General features: G+C 51.9%; 1 protein-coding gene across 19 annotated transcripts in view; it reads right to left on the minus strand.

The window, feature by feature from the left end:
* The window catches only part of ENDOV (endonuclease V), a 100,217-nt gene that overhangs the window by 52,682 nt on the left and 31,039 nt on the right, over window positions 1-16,496 (minus strand). The window contains exons 10-11 of one of the 19 annotated variants that reach the window (XM_067714982.1): window positions 15,388-15,500; window positions 9,669-10,188 (exon numbers count right to left, since the gene is read on the minus strand). The exons of 8 other annotated variants lie outside the window; for them this stretch is intronic. In XM_067714982.1, coding sequence (XP_067571083.1) covers window positions 9,949-10,188; window positions 15,388-15,500 — 353 coding nt within the window. In that variant the 3' untranslated portion in view covers window positions 9,669-9,948. 10 more of the 19 variants (XM_067714981.1, XM_067714985.1, XM_067714984.1 and 7 more) reach the window with 10 other exon arrangements.

Here is a 16,496-nt window from a genome sequence, read left to right on the forward strand (position 1 = left end):
TCGATCCCTGGTCTGGGAAGACCCCACATGCTGTGGAGCAACTAAGCCTGTGTGTCGCAACTACTGAGCCTGCGTTTTAGAGACTGTGAGCCACAACTACTGAGCCCTCGTGCCACAACTACTGAAGGCCACGTGCCTAGAGCCCGTGCTCTGCAACAAGACAAGACACTGCGATGAGAAGCCCGCGCACCACAACGAAGAGTAGCCCCCACTTGCCGCAACTAGAGAACGCCTGCACACAGGAATGAAGACCAAACGCAGCCAAAAATAAACAAACCAAAAAAAAGTATAAGATAGCTAGGAGTAAACTTACCTAAGGAGGTAAAAGACCTGTACTCAGAAAACTATAAGACACTGATGAAAGAAACTGAAAACAACACAACCAGATGGAAAGATATACCGTGTTCTTGGATTGGAAGGATCAATATTGTTAAAATGATCATACTACCCAAGGCAATCTACAGATTCAATGCAATCGCCATCAAGTTACCAATGGCATTTTTCACAGAACTAGAAAAAACAATTTTAAAATTTGTATGGTAACACAAAAGATCCTAAATAACCAAAACAATCTTGAGAAAGAAGAACAGAGATGGAGTCTCTGATTATTCTTCAGTATAATCTGAAGTCTCCCTGACTTCAGATTATACTACAAAGCTACAGTAATCAAAACAGAATGGTACTGGCATAAAAACAGCCATACAAATCAATGGAACAGGATAGAAAGCCCAGAAATAAACACTTATGGTCAATTAATCTATGACAAAGGAGATAGGAACATACAATGGAGAAAAGACAGTCTCTTCAATAAGTGGTGCTGGGAAAACTGGACAGCTACATGTAAAAGAATAAAATTAGAACATTCTCTAACACCATATACAAAAATAAACTCAAAATGTATTACAGACCTAAATGTAAGACCAGAAACCATAAAACTCCTAGAGGAAAACATAGGCAGAACATTCTTTGACCTAAATTGTAGCAATATTTTTTTGGATCTGTCTCCTAAGGCAAAGGCAATAAAGGCAAAAATAAACAAATGGGACCTAATTTAACTTAAAAGCTTTTGCACAGCAAAGGAAATCATCAACAAAATGAAAAGACAATCTACTGAAGGGGAGAAATTATTTGCAAATGGTATGACCAATAAGAGGTTAATATCCAAAGTATACAGACAGCTTATACAACTCAACATCAAAAACACAAACAACCTGAATGAAAAATGGGCAGAAGGGACTTCCCTAGTGGTCCAGTGGTTAAGACTGCACTTCCACTGCAGGGGGCATGGGTTTGATCCGTGGTCAGGGAACTAAGATCCCACATGCCATGCGACGAAAAAAAAAAAAAGGGCAGAAGACCCAAATAGACATTTTTCCAAAGAGCACATGCAGATGGCCAACAGACACATGACAAGATGTTCAACAGTGCTAATCATCAGGGAAATGCAAATCAAAACTGCAATGAGATATCATTTCACACCTGTCAGAATGGCTGTCATCAAAAAAGACACAAATAACAAACGTTGACGAGATGTGGAGAAAAGGGAACCCTCATACACTGTTGGTAGGAAAGTGAATTAGTGCAGCCACTGTGGAAAACAGTATGGAGGTCTCTCAGAAAACTAAAAATAGAACTACCATATGACCCAGCAATTCCACTCCTGGTATATATCCAAAAAAACCCCAAAAACACTAATTCGAAAAGACATGTACACCCCAATGTTCATAGCAGCATTATATATAATTGCCAAGACAAGACACGGAAGTAACCTAAGTGTCTATCAACAGATGAATGGATAAAGTAGACGTGGCGTGTATATAAATGTATATGTATACTACTCAGCCATAAAAAAAGAATGAAATTTTGCCATTTGCAACAACATGGGTGGACCTGGAGGGCATTATGCCAAGTGAAGTGAGAAAGACAAATACTCTATGATATCACTTATATGTGGAATCTAAAAAATACAATAAACTAGTGAATATAACAAAAAAGAAGCAGACTCACAGATATAGAGAACAAACTAGGGACTTCCCTGGTGGTCCAGTGGCTAAGACTCCATGCTCCCAGTGGAGGGGGCCCAGGTTCAATCCCTGGTCAGGGAACTGGATCCCACATACTGCAACTAAAAGCCCGCATGCCGCAACTAAAGATCCCGCATGCCGCAACTAAAGATCCCGCATGCCACAACTAAAAGATTCCACAACTAAAAGATTCCACATGCTGCAACTAAGACCTGGCGCAGCCAAATAAATAAATAAATAATTTTTTAAAAAAGAGAGAGAGAGATCAAACTAGTGGTTCCCTGTGGGTAGAGGGAAGGGGGAGGGGCAAACGTGGGGTAGGGGATTAAGAGGTACAAACTACTATGTACAAAATAAGCTACAAGGATATATTGTACAGCACAGGGAATATAGCCAATATTTGATAATAACTATAAATAGAGTATAACCTTTAAGAAATGTGAATCACTATATTGTACAACTGTAACTTATACAATATTGTACATCGACTATATTCCAGTTTTAAAAAAAGAGAAATAAAGAAAAACGTACATTCATGCATTCATTCACTTATCGAGGACCTGTTTCCTGAGCACCTACCATGAGCAAGTACTTGGGGCCAGGTGCCCGGTGGGTGGTCTGAGGGGCGGAAGAAGAAGGCTCAGCTCAGGCACCTGGGCCAGCTTCAGGCTTAGAAACACCGAAGGCAAATGGTGCCAGAGGATGGGGGAGGGGGAGGAGGGCGGGTGTGAGCTTGCATGCTTGCGTGCCTACAAGGCATTGCTAAGGAAGCCGTCTGTCTGCTGTTTGATTTCTGCGCTTCTCAATTCAGGCCAAGGTGGGGGGCCATCTGCTAAAGTGGACACAGAGAAAACATTTTCGCTATGTAGAAAACTGGCTTCTGAGGGGAGGCTGTGTGCCCAGCATAGAACCAGCCTGCAGAGGATGTGCTAGAGGCAGCGGGCAGGGCTGGGTGCAGGGAGGGAGGGCTGGAGACACACCCCTGCTCCTGCCCCATCCTTGGGAGGCCTCAGGCCTGCCAGTGTCTCCAATGCATCAAGCCCCTGCCTAAAACTTCCACGTCTTTGCATGGGACTTGCATGGGAGGAGGGCTCCCCTCATTTTTTGTGTGTGTGTGTGTGGTTTTTTTTTTTTTTTTTTGCGGTACGCGGGCCTCTCACTGTTGTGGCCTCTCCCGTTGCAGAGCACAGGCTCCGGACGCGCAGGCTCAGCGGCCATGGCTCACGGGCCCAGCCGCTCCGCGGCATGTGGGATCTTCCCGGACCTGGGCACGGAACCCGTGTCCCCTGCATCGGCAGGCGGACTCTCAGCCACTGCGCCACCAGGGAAGCCCTCCCTTCATTCTTAATACCTTCATTAAGATATAATTCACATACCATAAAATTTACTCATTTAAAGTGTACAGCTCAATGGCTTTTGGTATATTACTAGTTTTAAAAAATTGTGGTAAGTATATATAACATAAAATGTGCCACTTTAACCATTTTTAAGTGTACAGTTCATTGGTATTGATTATATTCATAATGTTGTGCAAGTATCACCACTATTTCTAAAACGTTTTCTTCACCCCAAACAGAAACTCTGTGCCCATTAAACATTAACTCCCTACCCCCTTCCCCAACCCCTGGTAACTCTAATCTACTTTCTGTCTCTCAAAATTTACCTATCCTAGGGACCTCATTTAAGTGAATCATACAGTATTTGTCCTTTTGTGTCAGGTTTCTTTCACTTAGCATAATGTTTTCAAGGTTCCTCCATCTTGTAGCTTGTGTCAGAATGCCATTCCTTTATGGCTGAATAATATTCCACTGTATGGATAGACCACATTTATTTATCCATTCACCTGTTGATGGACACTTGAGTTGTTTCCACCTTTTTGTGAATAGTGTTGCTAAGAATATGGGTGTGCAAGTATCTGTTTTAGTCCTTACTTTCAATCCTTTTGTGTATATACCTAGGAGTAGAATCATATGGTAATTCTATGTATAGGTGTTGAGGAACTGTCACACAGTTTTCTACAGTGGCTGCACCATTTTACATTCCTACCAACAGCGTACTAGGTTCCAACGTCTCCACCCATATTTGTTATTTCTGCTGTTGCTGTTACTTGATGGTAGCCACCCTAATGAGTGTGAGGTGCTATCTTATGTGGGTTTGATTTGCATTTCCCTAATGATTAGTGATATCATGTGATATCACACAATGTTAGTGATATACTGATTATTTAAAATAAATAAATTTATTTATTGGCTGTGTTGGGTCTTCGTTGCTGCACGCGGGCTTTCTCTAGTTGCAGTGAGCGGGGGCTACTCTTCGTTGCGGTGCGCGGGCTTCTCATTGCGGTGGCTTCTCTTTGCTGTAGAGCACAGGCTCTAGGCACGTGGGCTGCAGTAGCTGTGGCACGTGGGCTCAGTAGTTGTGGCTCGCGGGCTCTAGAGCACAGGCTCAGTAATTGTGGCACATGGGCTTAGCTGCTCCGCGGCATGTGGGATCTTCCTGGGCCAGGCCCCTGCATTGGCAGGTGGATTCTTAACCACTGCGCCACCAGTGAAGTCCCTGATATACTGCTTTTCATGTGCTTATGGCTATTTGTGTATCTTCTTTTGCAAAATGTCCTTTTGAACCCTTTGGCCATTTTAAAATCGGGTGCTTGGTTTTTTGTTGTTGAGTTATAGAAGTTCTTTATATATTCTGGATATTAATCCCTTATTGGATATATAACTTGTGAATATTTTCTCCCATACTGTGGGTTGTCTTTTCACTCTCTCAATAGTACCCTTTGATACACAAAAGTTTTTTATTTTGATGAAGTCCAACTTAGCTATTTTTTGGTCAAAGCTGCCTCTGCACTGTGTTTTTGGTGTCATATCCAAGAAATAATTTGCTAGACTAAATCCTACTCATCTTTGATCCCCCGCCCGGTGTAAATTAGTCCTCCTTGCGATCCTGTCTCATTGCACCTGTGTTCCCTTGGCAGTGCCATCTGCACCCAGTTGGTCTGCACAGCTCCGAGTCTCCCCAACCCAGAACCCCAACGGGCAGAAGTCATGTCTGTTTCCTTCCTCCTAGAAGCTCCTTCTGGATTGAACATTCTTGGCTCTGGGCTTTACTCTTCAGAATTCTGGTTCTCTAAGAATCACAGAATGTTAGCGCAGATGTAGAAAGAAGAAAAAAACCAGAAACGCTCTTTGAAATAAGAGCCAACTGCTTTCAGGCACCAGGGGAGCTGGTACATGTCACAGGCTGGCTTGACTCAGTTTAGGAAAATACACCAATGGCTTTTGTTAGTCTGGAAGGGGAACTCACCCTCTCCCCTACCTGCAGGGGTTGAGGCAGGAAGCAAAAGGTGAAGGGAGCTGCTTGCACAGCAGCAAAAGGGACTGTGGTTTTCACAGACATCCTGGGAGAGAAGAGGTGAGAATCTGCAGAACAGAGAACTGGGGAGAGAAAAGACGTGACGGGGTGGAGAAAGACCAAAGGGGGAAAGCCCAGTTGGCCAGAAATGCCTGTGTTGTCATCTGTAACGAGTTGCTCCGTCACCCCAAACACCGGTGAACGTCTGCTCCCAGAAGGGCCCATGTGAACGATGCTTTGCACAAACCAAGTTGGGTGGTGTCCAGTGTAGACCCCTCCCGCCATCGAGTGTGCAGCAGAAGCAGGGAACGTGAAGGCAGGTGACCCAGAGAAACGTGGGGCTCCTCATGGGACTCTGGGTTTTCCACTTTATATGGATGGGGGCTGTACTGGGGTAAGTAGTGTCCCCCCAGAATTCATATCCACCCAGAACCTGTGAATGTGACCTTATTTGGAAATAGGGTCTTTGCAGGTGTCATCAAGTTAAGATGCAATCTTACTGGATTAGAGGGGGCCCTAATTCAAAGACTGGGAAATCTGATCAAAGACACAGGGACACAGGGAGAAGGTCATGTGAAGACAGAGCAGAGACTGGATGATGTGTCTACTAGCCAAGGATGCCAAGGATCGCCAGCAGCCACCAGAAGCTGGGGAGGGGCCTGGAACAGATTCTCTCTCCGAGCCTCCAGAAGGAACAAACCTGCTGACACCGTGATTTCAGACTTCTGGCCTCCAGACTGTGAGGGAATACATTTCTATTGTTTGAAGCTCCCCTGTCTGTGGTATCCTATTATGGCAGCCCAAGAAATGAATGGAGGGGCTAACGTCCTTCTGTTTTAAGAGCAAAGGAATGGGAGGCCCCAAGGCTGGAGGGCTGGGAACATCAGTGGCCGACCCTGGCTAGCGTGGGGTCCTTGCCTCCAGCAGAAAGAGCCAGACTGGCTTCGGGCAGAGCCTCCGAGCTCCAGTTTCTCTGCTCTTTAGGGCTCAGGGTCACCAGACTGTTGGCTCCTTGGCAACTGGCAGTAGAAAGGGGAGGCTGAGAAGCCGTCTGGTCGAAACTGCCTCTGCACGTCACACACCCACCACAGCCAGCTTGGGTCTCTTAAGTGCTGCAGCAGAAACAGCAGCGCAGAGTGGGGTCACCAACCCCGGAAAACGCCCGAGTGCTTTGGGAGGACAAGAGCTGCCCCTGAGAACCATCCCCTGCCCCCAGTAGTGTGACACCCTGGCGTGTGACCAGACTCTCCCTGTTGTGGATTTGGTGGCGGCCTGGGGAGAGGAGCAAGAGATGAGGAGGGACCAGAGGATGGAGGACTCACTTAGCAGAAGGGAAGGCGATGGTGAGAGCCCAAAGCAAGATAAAGGGACAGAGAGTGAGGTGGGGCAGGGAAGGGTTCCTGGGCAGATGGACCAGGCAGAGGGCCTGAAGGGGCAGCAACATGGCAGGAAAGCACAGAGCTGGAGGCGGGCAGGGGTTGGGGGGCTGGTCAGGTCACACAGGGGCTTGAGAAGGAGAAAAACACCTGGCCTCGGTGTTGTGCTGACAATTGCATGGCTCAACAGCGTCACTGTCGGGACTTCCCTGGTGGTCCAGTGGTAAAGAATCAGCCTTATAATGCAGGGGATGCAGGTTCGATCCCTGGTCAGGGAACTAAATGTCACATGCTGCAGGGCAACTAAGCCCTCACATCACAACTACTGAGCCAGCGCGCCTAAAATAGAGAGCCTGCGCGCTGCAAACTACAGAGCCCACACACTCTGGAACCTGCGCGCCACAACTACAGAGCCCACGAGCCCGGGGGCCTGCGCGTCACAACTAGAGAAGAGAAAACCCGCATGCCACAACTAGAGAGAAGCCCATGCACAGCACCGGAGATCCCGTGTGCTGCAACTAACACCCGACGCAGCCAGAAATAAATAAATAAATCTTTTAAAAAGAAAACAAACAACCAATGTCACTGTCATCAGACACAGCCACTCTGTGACTGAGATGGATGGAGACAGAGACAAGAGGCCTCTGCAGTCATATCTGAACACAGAACGTGGACACTGTCCAGACCTAAAAATGGGCCCTGGTCCCCTTTCCTTGCGGACTGGCGTGGCTTTATCAATTTCAGCCTAAGCTTTGCTCTGTTCTCCTGCCTTCTAGACACAAATTATTAAGATACCTGATTGTGGCATCAACCCTGCTTCCCGACAGCCTCCACCCCAGCCCCAGTTTCCCCAGCACAAGCCCGTCTCCAGAGTCCTTCCTAACACCTACTACGGACATCCCCCCCCCAGCTCCCCACGGTGTGCTGTTGCCCTCACTCCATTTCACTGCAGTTGTGTTCCTGGGGGTCCTTGGATGGAAGGTAACTGATACTTCATACACCATGGAAAGAACTGTGGGTTTTACTCTGAATCATACGGGAAGCCACTGGATGGTTTTTTTTTTTTTTTTTGTGGTACGCGGGCCTCTCACTGTTGTGGCCTCTCCCGCTGCGGAGCACAGGCCCCGGACGCACAGGCTCAGCGGCCACGGCTCACGGGCCCAGCCGCTCCGCGGCACGTGGGATCCTCCCGGACCGGGGCACGAACTCCTGTCCCCTGCATCGGCAGGCGGACTCTCAACCACTGCGCCACCAGGGAAGCCCCACTGGATGGTTTTAAGCAGAGAAGTGTGCCGCAATTTTCGAAAGGAAAACCACCCAACTTGGTTTGTGCAAAGCATCGTTCACATGGGCCCTTCTGGGAGCAGACGTTCACCGGTGTTTGGGGTGACGGAGCAACTCGTTACAGATGACAACACAGGCATTTCTGGCCAACTGGGCTTTCCCCCTTTGGTCTTTCTCCACTCCGTCACGTCTTTTCTCTCCCCAGTTCTCTGTTCTGCAGATTCTCACCTCTTCTCTCCCAGGATGTCTGTGAAAACCACAGTCCCTTTTGCTGCTGTGCAAGAAGCTCCCTTCACCTTTTGCTTCCTGCCTCGACCCCTGCAGGTAGGGGAGAGGGTGAGTTCCCCTTCCAGACTAACAAAAGCCATTGGTGTATTTTCCTAAACTGAGTCACAGGGCTGTTTGCATCAGCTCTAGGCAGCCAGGGAGACAAGCATCCTAGTGGACAGTGCAGAGGCGCCCACCCACCCCCTTTCTAAGCAGAGGGGCCACCACATTCAAGACACCCTTTAAGACAGCGTTTGTGGAGGGAATTCCCCGGCGGTCCATCGGTTAAGACTCCACGCTTTCACTGTCAAGGGCCTGGGTTGATCCCTGGTCGGGGAACTAAAGAGCGGCCAAAGGAAAAAAAAAAAAGAGTTTGTGGAAAAGACAAAATCAATCCACACCTGCAGGTACCAAGGAGCCAAGGACATAAAGTCCTACACAGATGTCTGATGTTTCGGTCTGGATGGGTGGTGACGTCATTCTCATAACCCTGTGTGTGCTCAGCCAGGAGGGCTAAGGGGTCAGACTTGTGAATAACTGGCCCCCAGGTTAGGAAGGGAGCTCAGATGAGGAGGTGTATCTGCCTCCCCTGCACCAGTGCATATACACATTGCTTCCAAATTGTGACCGGGAGGGTGGGCTAGCTGGGGGGCTTCTTCCAAGGTGCCAGGCTACAATGTGTCCCCTTGTCTGGTGAAACCGTGTGTTGTGTGTGTGTGTGTGTGTGTGTGTGTGTGGTCCTCCTTTGGTTATTGGTCCAACAGCATGCCCAGTGGTCCCCAGGGAGGGCAGAGGCAAAGTGTTTGTATTGGGCCCCTTGCTGCCTCCCCATCTGACCTGGCTGCTTCTCCTATTTCTCCCAGGACCCTCTCATGCCTGGAAGGTGGAGCCCTCTGTTAGACCTGCTTGCTTGAATTTCCCTCCCTCACCTGGATTGGTGGGTTCTTCAAGCCTCATCTTGACCCTGTCTCCCACCGCAGTGCCCCTAACCTAGAAGAAGGTGGAGAAAACTTGAGACTGTAGAAACAAACATGGAGCATGGAGAGCTTGCTGTCACCCCCAGGACAACCTCTACATTTGGAAGGTGGGGTTCTGGGAACTAGAAGCTACACTGGTTATCAGCTGCATCAGTGCACCTGTGTGTGCCCTTGAGTGTTGTGTGTGTGTTGGGGGAGAAACTGAGATACTGGGGAGGGAAAAGCCTTCAATCAAATCAGGAGCCTCCATTCCCATTCACACATAAGGGTCTATGAGGCACTGCAGCGCATGCATAAATTTTATCTGAAAAAAAATGTGTATGCAATATATTGAGAAAAAAAGACTAGAAGAAAATATTCTGAAGTGTCAACAGTGGTTTATCTTGCGATGGGATCTAGGATTTTTATACTTTCGTGTTTTACACCAAACGTGTTGGTTATGTAATTTAAATTTTATTTATTTATATTTAAACCAAATTCTCCAGCCAACTGTGCTCTTCCCCAGTTGCAGTAACTTTCCTTTGAGTTCGTTTTCTGGGTGAACCTAAAACAACGACTCCCTCTCAAGTTCACACTACTTCATACTCGTGCTTTCATTCCTCCTTCCTTAGCCTTGGACAATCGATGCGTTGGGCCGGGGGTCCCCGTCCTCAGAGAGTCTGCAGCCTAGGGGTATTCTCTCCCTACGACCCGCTCCTCCGCGAGGAATCGGGGTCGCAAGGGGCGGCGAGCATGTTCCGGGGTGGGTGGTGTCCGAGGGAGGCGGGGTAGCCCTCCGGGAGGCGTGGGTGTCGGCCTTGGCTCCTCAACTTCCGGGACAGTGGGTGTAAAATGTTCGGACAACGTTAAAAGGGTCGACTGGGCTTTCTGCGGTCTCCTGCTCCCGAACCCTCCTGAGAGGGCACCCTGGGGAGGAGGATGCCCGTGACCCCTAGCGCGGGAACGGCGGGACCCAGACCACACGTAGACCTGGGTTCCGAGGCCCGGAGGCCACACTCTGGGACAGAACCTCGGGACCCAGACGCCGGGCGAGGTTGCCACGACAACGCTCTCAGGCGCGCGACGATTGGCGGAGCGCAGAGGCGGGGCCCGGGAGGTGCTCCCGCGAGAGCTCGGCGTCCCGGCTTCCGGTCGGCGCGGGACGAGGGCGCGAGGGAGCGTGGGGCAGCGCTACCGGCCTAAGCTGCCACCTGGACTCTACTGCCGCGTACCGTGTGGTAGCCGACCCTGCTGGCTGTGCCACCGAAATGTGCCCAGAACAGGAACCTTCTCCCTCCTCCGCTGCGACCACCCTGGTCTGGGCCACCTTTCGTCGCCTAGAATACTGTCCAACCTCTCGCCGGGTCTCTCAGCTGCGCCCTTCAGTCCGTGTCATCTTGTGGTGCCCTGCTTCTCTCAAGAGAGTCAAGGCCCTGCCCCGTTTGCCAGCCCCTCCCTGCTCCCCCACTTCAGCTTCGCTGCCTGCTTGACTCTTGACTGACCTTGCTCCATACCCCGCCCCTTCCCCCACCCCACCTTTGGACTTGCTGGTCCTTCTGCCTGGGACACGCCTCCCCAAGACGTTAGCAGGACGCTCGCCTCTTTAGTGAGGTGACCCACCTGCTTAAAGTTACACCCCACAGTCCCCATACTCCCTGCCCTGATTTTTCTCCGTAGGTCTTGTCACCATCTAACAGAGTTAATAATGTACTTATATGTTGTCTGAAAGCTCCATGGCCAAGAGTTCGTCTTGTTAGACCAGAGCAGGTACTCAGTGTTGTAGACTGAGCAGGTGGAAGAGGGGTCTTCTTTTCCTTCCCAAGAAGGGTGGTGAATCCCTTGGGTCACACTCTCTGGAAGGAGAACCGGCCAGGACTGGCTGACTGCCCACATGCCAAGTGCCTTACTTTCAATATCTCACTCCCAGAGTAGCCTCCCATTCCTGCGGGAGGCCCAAGGCGTCTCAGGGAGCCCTATCCTCGAAATACCATCAACCTCAGCTCAGAATCCTCTGGGCTCCAGATGTCGCTGGCTGGTGCCAGCAGCCCCTCCTACGTGCCTGGCACTCTGCTTGGTGCTGCCCTCAAGGCTCTCAGTCTAGTGGGAGGGAAAGAGGAGAGTGATTACCACCACGCGTAGGGCAGTGCTGAGGCCGGGCGTGTGAGGCACAGCGTAAGGAGGGTGGGCTCAGCGTCCAGAGTGGGGCCTCTGGAGTTCCTCCTGGTGGTCCCCGGAGGCCTTTCTGGCATGAAGTGTGCACTGTGGACGACAATCACTGGTTGTCTACTCTGTGCTGATGCGATTCCTGGGATCCAGCTCTTTGTGGCTGAGAAGGCTGTGCTCTTCCCAGGGCCCAATGCTGCTTCTCAAGCGGGAAGCCAGACAAGCATCCAGGGCTGCCCAGAATTGCATCCAAGTGTCCAGACAACTGGCTTCCCTGTGGGTGTGGGCACTGGGAGAGGAGCTCTTTGCATGGTGTGTGGCTGGGTGAGCCAGGGCAGCCATATGCCGCCAGCCTTGTGGGGAGCAGGGCACAGGCCACCCTGGCAGCCAGATGCTCCTGGGCCGATCTGTGGCTCAAAGGCGTTTCCTTCAGGAGAGGAGCCACCTGGCTCCTCTCCACCTGCCCTCCTGCTCCTGCCTCCCTCTCAGCTCCAAAGTCTAGGGTTCTAGGGCTGTGTCAGCACGGGGCCATGCTGCACTGTCCTTCTGGCGTGGAACGGACATCTGGTCTGCCTCAGCCCCCGCAGCCATGGCATCTGTGGCCCCATGGAACGCAGTGGCAAGGAGGAGAGCCGGAACCAGGGGAAGGCCATACTCTACTGTGATCGCCAACTGGCCGAGCATTCCTGGCATGACCCACCTGGCATTGCCCTTTCCACTGAGGCTTACTGAGGGCAACCCCTGAGGGCTCTCCTTGTCAGGGATCCTTCTGCCAGGCGGTGTCCGCTCAGGCTGAGGGAGGTAGGGAGGGACACTGGTTACAACTGATGATGCCAGGCCAGTGGGATCTTGAACCCGCAAATAGTAGGAGAGGAGGGCAGCCCCTGCCCCTTGCCCATGATGCGTCCTCCAGCTGGCAGAGGCATCCAGCCTGCTCTGCAGGAGTTGGGTCTACAGCCTGAGAGAGGGCTTCATTTTACAGATGGGAAAACTGAGGCTCTCAGAGGGGAAGGAAGCAAATGTGTGCTCAGTGGGCTTTATCTTGTTTGCAGGGCTGAGGTCGGCGTCATAAGCTCCGTTTTACAGAGGAGGAACTGGGGATTGGAGAAATGAAGTGCTGTTTGCCAGTTGTCCTGGTAAGCCCCTTATCTGGCCCGGGATGGCACGGATCTGAGAAGGAGCCAGGGCAGTGCCAACGCTTGCTTGTTTTGCCACAAGATGGAAAAGTGAGCCCAAAGATGCAAAGCTGAGGGAAGGGAGACCCAGGATCAAGGTGACCCTCCTGCAGGAAGCAAGAAGTCCTGAGGCCCAGCTGGGTTGGGAAGTTCAGAATGAGGACGCCAAGTGCAGCAATGTGGGTCCTCACTGTGGTGGGTGCCCTGCCCCTCCCTGGTGGATGGAGTTGCACTTGGTCACTAGATCCTGAAGAAATGAGAAAATGGCATCTTTGGCTTCTACCTGGGGTTCAGACGAAACCATCAGGGTGACCCCTGCCTTCCTCTGCAGGCTCTCCCCTGCCGAGCCTTCCCCCACAGGCCCTTCCCTTCCTTTACATCAACCATGGGAACCTATGCCCGAGAGACATGGCACCCCAGGCCTGATGCCATTCCAGACGCAGAGGGGAGCCCCCACCTTCACCACCGTATCATCCATCATTGTCAACAGTGACATGACTCGGTCACACCCCTTCAAGGGCCGGGCGAGTCCAGTTGGGGGCAAAAGGAGCAGCCTGTGCCAGGTGACTGTGACAGAACAGACGGCCGAGGGGCACAAGATGGGTACAGACGTCCCCAGGTCCCTCCACAGGGGCCAGGGAGGAAGGGGCTGGTTCCAAGATGGGAGGGGACACCCCAGGCCCAGTCACCCCAGCAAGCTGCCCTGGAAGGGTCTGTCTGAAAGCCGGGTGCACACTGGGTGGTGGGGCAGGCTGCCTTGGGGGCCAGGGCCGGGGGGCCCCGGGAGCCAGGTTGAGCAACGGGATAGTGTCCATGGACTTTGAGCCCAAGGCTGAGGGAGCGCGACCCAGCTTGCGGAAGCAGCTTTTTAGTAAGTGTCTTGAGCTTTCTTAGAAGCAGGCTGAGTTTAAATTATAAATAAACAAACGAGAACTCTGCAGCAAGGCAAGGCGTGGGCTGGTAGGAAGACGGGAGAGACTGGAGGCAGAGACCTCACTTAGGAGCTAATATTCCCCCCTGAACTTGAACCCTCCTGTTCTCTCTCCCCACCCTGCCTCTGCCTCAGGGGCTCGTGGGCCTTCTGCTGAAGGCATCACCTGGGGTCTCAGGCTTCAGGGGCTGACCCTGGCTGGTCTGCAGGAAGAGGCCCAGCGCGGACCCCCACGGTGGGGAGTCGGGAGGCCCACCTGGCTTACACCACCCAAGGCGTTCAAGCCCGAGTCTCCCTCGGACAAAAACAGGCCCCGGTGGACACTCATCCGTGTGGGAGGTGTCTTACCAAATGTTTGAAGGGGAAAAAAATCCCATTTTCTTAGCTTTTTTTTTTCCTTTCTATTTTTTGATTATTTTTCTAGATGACTTCATTTCCAAGAAGGGTGTAGGGGAGAGAAGGAGGACAGAGGGAGGGAGGACAGGGGCCCTGAGGAGGGATGGAGGGGGGAGAGTGGGTGCCAGGCCCAGGGAAAAGCTGTGGGGAAAGTGGGGGCCACCTTGTCCTGACCGCGGTGCTTCCAGCCCAGGCTGTGTCCTCCTCCTGACCCCCACGGACCTCTTGGCCAGCTCCACTCCCACAAGTCCCTGGGGCAGAGTTCAGCTCTCATCCAGCCAGGATTAGCAGAAGAAGGGCTTCTAGGAGCTTCTCTCTGGGGCATGACCTCCCTGCCCCATGGACAGAGGTCTCCTTACCCCTTATACTGCTCAGAACCAGCAGGACACACTCTGGCTAGCTTAATGGCAAAGAAAGTCTCTGCTCAGTGGCCACACGCCCAGGAGCAAGGCCCCAACCACAAGGCCTCCACCACTGGGCACAGACCCAGCAGCCCACGCGTGACAGGGCACTGCTGCCCATAAGCCAGGACCTTCCACGCCCCCCCCCCCCCCGCCGCCGTTGCTAGAAAAGAGATGCGGGGGGATCTGCTTTCTGGTGTTGGCTGCTTCTGAGTCAGTCTGTTCAGGTGAACCTTGGTTGGTGAAGCCCAGGTCACATTCCCCCACTCTAACTGCAAGGAACTCAGAGAACACCAGCAAGGTAGCAGCCACCCCAGAACCCCTTTTAGTTCACAGAGCCCAAACTCCCAGCAGCTGCTGCGCTCTGAGGGAGAAACCATCCCAGGCCTCTCTCCCAGCCTCCAGTGGCTGCTGGCCATCTTTGGTGTTCCTTGGCTGGTGGGCACACCACTCCAGTCTCTGCCTCCAACTTCACACGGTCGTCTCTTGGGTCTAAGTCTCAAATCTCCCTCTGCTTTTCTCTTCTGACACCTGACACTGGATTTAGGACCCACTCTAATCCAGGATGATCTCATCTCAAGATCCTGAACTTGGTTATATCTGCAAAGACTCTATTCTAAGTATGGTCACGTTCTGAGGTTCTAGGATTCCATCTTTGGGCCCCCAGCCATTCAACCACTCCAAGAAGCATGAGAAATGGGCACTGAGAAGGTGGCAAGGGAGAAGAGGAAGAGGTGAGGTGGAAAGGGACGTTTGGGCAGGAGAAACCAGCTGCCCGAGCCCAGCATCCATGGGGCTGTCGAATCTCCTTTTGCTACTCAAACCCCAAGTCAGCTTGTGGCTGCCCAGACAGAGCTTCCCACCACCTCCCGTATCCCCATCATTGTCTTTTCCCCAAGGCCAGGCATCATGAACACCCCATCTCCTTGAGGGCTCCCAGGCCCCCCTGCGCCTCAGACCCCCAAGATCTCCAGGTCCAGGAGGCAGGAGAAGCTGCCCTGCCCCTCCTGCCCAAGGGGAAGGGTGGGTCCCACAATCCCTTCATCTTTTGACTTCCTACCTCCCAAAGTGCTTCCTTTCCTCTTCCCCAAATTCTCTGTTGGAGTTTGGGCCATTTCTTCTGATGGGGCTCATTCCCATCCTTGGCAGAAAATGCTCTCAGAGATGGAGAACCTTCAAGATGCAAGATGCATGGGTCAGAAACAGAATATAAAAACATCTGTGTGCACTCTGCAGTTTACACTGCCCTTTATCCTACACTGTCTCCTCGGATCCTCACTACTGCCTGTGAAGGAAATACTAATCCCATTTTACAGAAGAGGAGACTGAGGCTCTGAGAGGTTTAATGACTTGCCTGAGTTTACACAAACCTGAGATTCAAACCCGAAACGTCTAACTCCAGCTTTTAATGCTCTTCCCACCAACTCCAACACACTGGGCTCAACCCCATAAAGAATCCTGTCCATGTCACAGCTTCAATCTTCCTAGGAACAGGAAATTCACCACCTAACAAAACAGCGAATTCCACTGACAGTCCCAAGTATCAGGGAGTCTTCCTTCATTGAAGGAAAGCCCTTCCTTCTTCATGTAACTCACTCCCCCACCCCCCGCCTTGGCAATGGGCAATGCCCCTGCCCCAGTCTTCTCCAGGACACATCTCTCCATTTCTTACCCCCTTCTTGAAAAGTGGGGCTCTGGCCATCCCCTCCAGGTCACCCTCCCTAGAAGGGTTTCTGGCCTCTTGATGCCCAACCTACAACGTCAAGGACACAGGTCCTTGAGGCAGCTGCGAAGGGTGACTTTGGACAGGTGTCCCCTGGCACTGTGCCCGAGTCAGGCGGAACTAAGGTGAGGACTGTGCCCGCTCTGGAGGTGACAGTCTCTCTTCCCATGACCAGAGTCTGGGGGTGAGGCCCGGCCATCTGGCCACCTCAAGCTGGGGCCACCACGGACAGTCCCGGGCAGAGGTAGTCACTGTGCCACAGCACAGTGGCAATGTCACACGTTGGAAAAGAAGAAGAAAGGCAAGCACCAGCAAGCAGAGTGGCTGAGGAACAGCTGAGCTGAGTCACTGCAGCCAGGCGGGTGGAGGCGGCTGCAGGGGTGGGGTGGAGGCCTCCCAGGGACGGAGGAAGGAGGAGGGGACACCAGGCACCTGGCACCCTCCCC

The sequence above is a fragment of the Pseudorca crassidens genome, chromosome 19 (assembly GCF_039906515.1).
Source record: "Pseudorca crassidens isolate mPseCra1 chromosome 19, mPseCra1.hap1, whole genome shotgun sequence".
NCBI lineage: Eukaryota > Metazoa > Chordata > Mammalia > Artiodactyla > Delphinidae > Pseudorca > Pseudorca crassidens.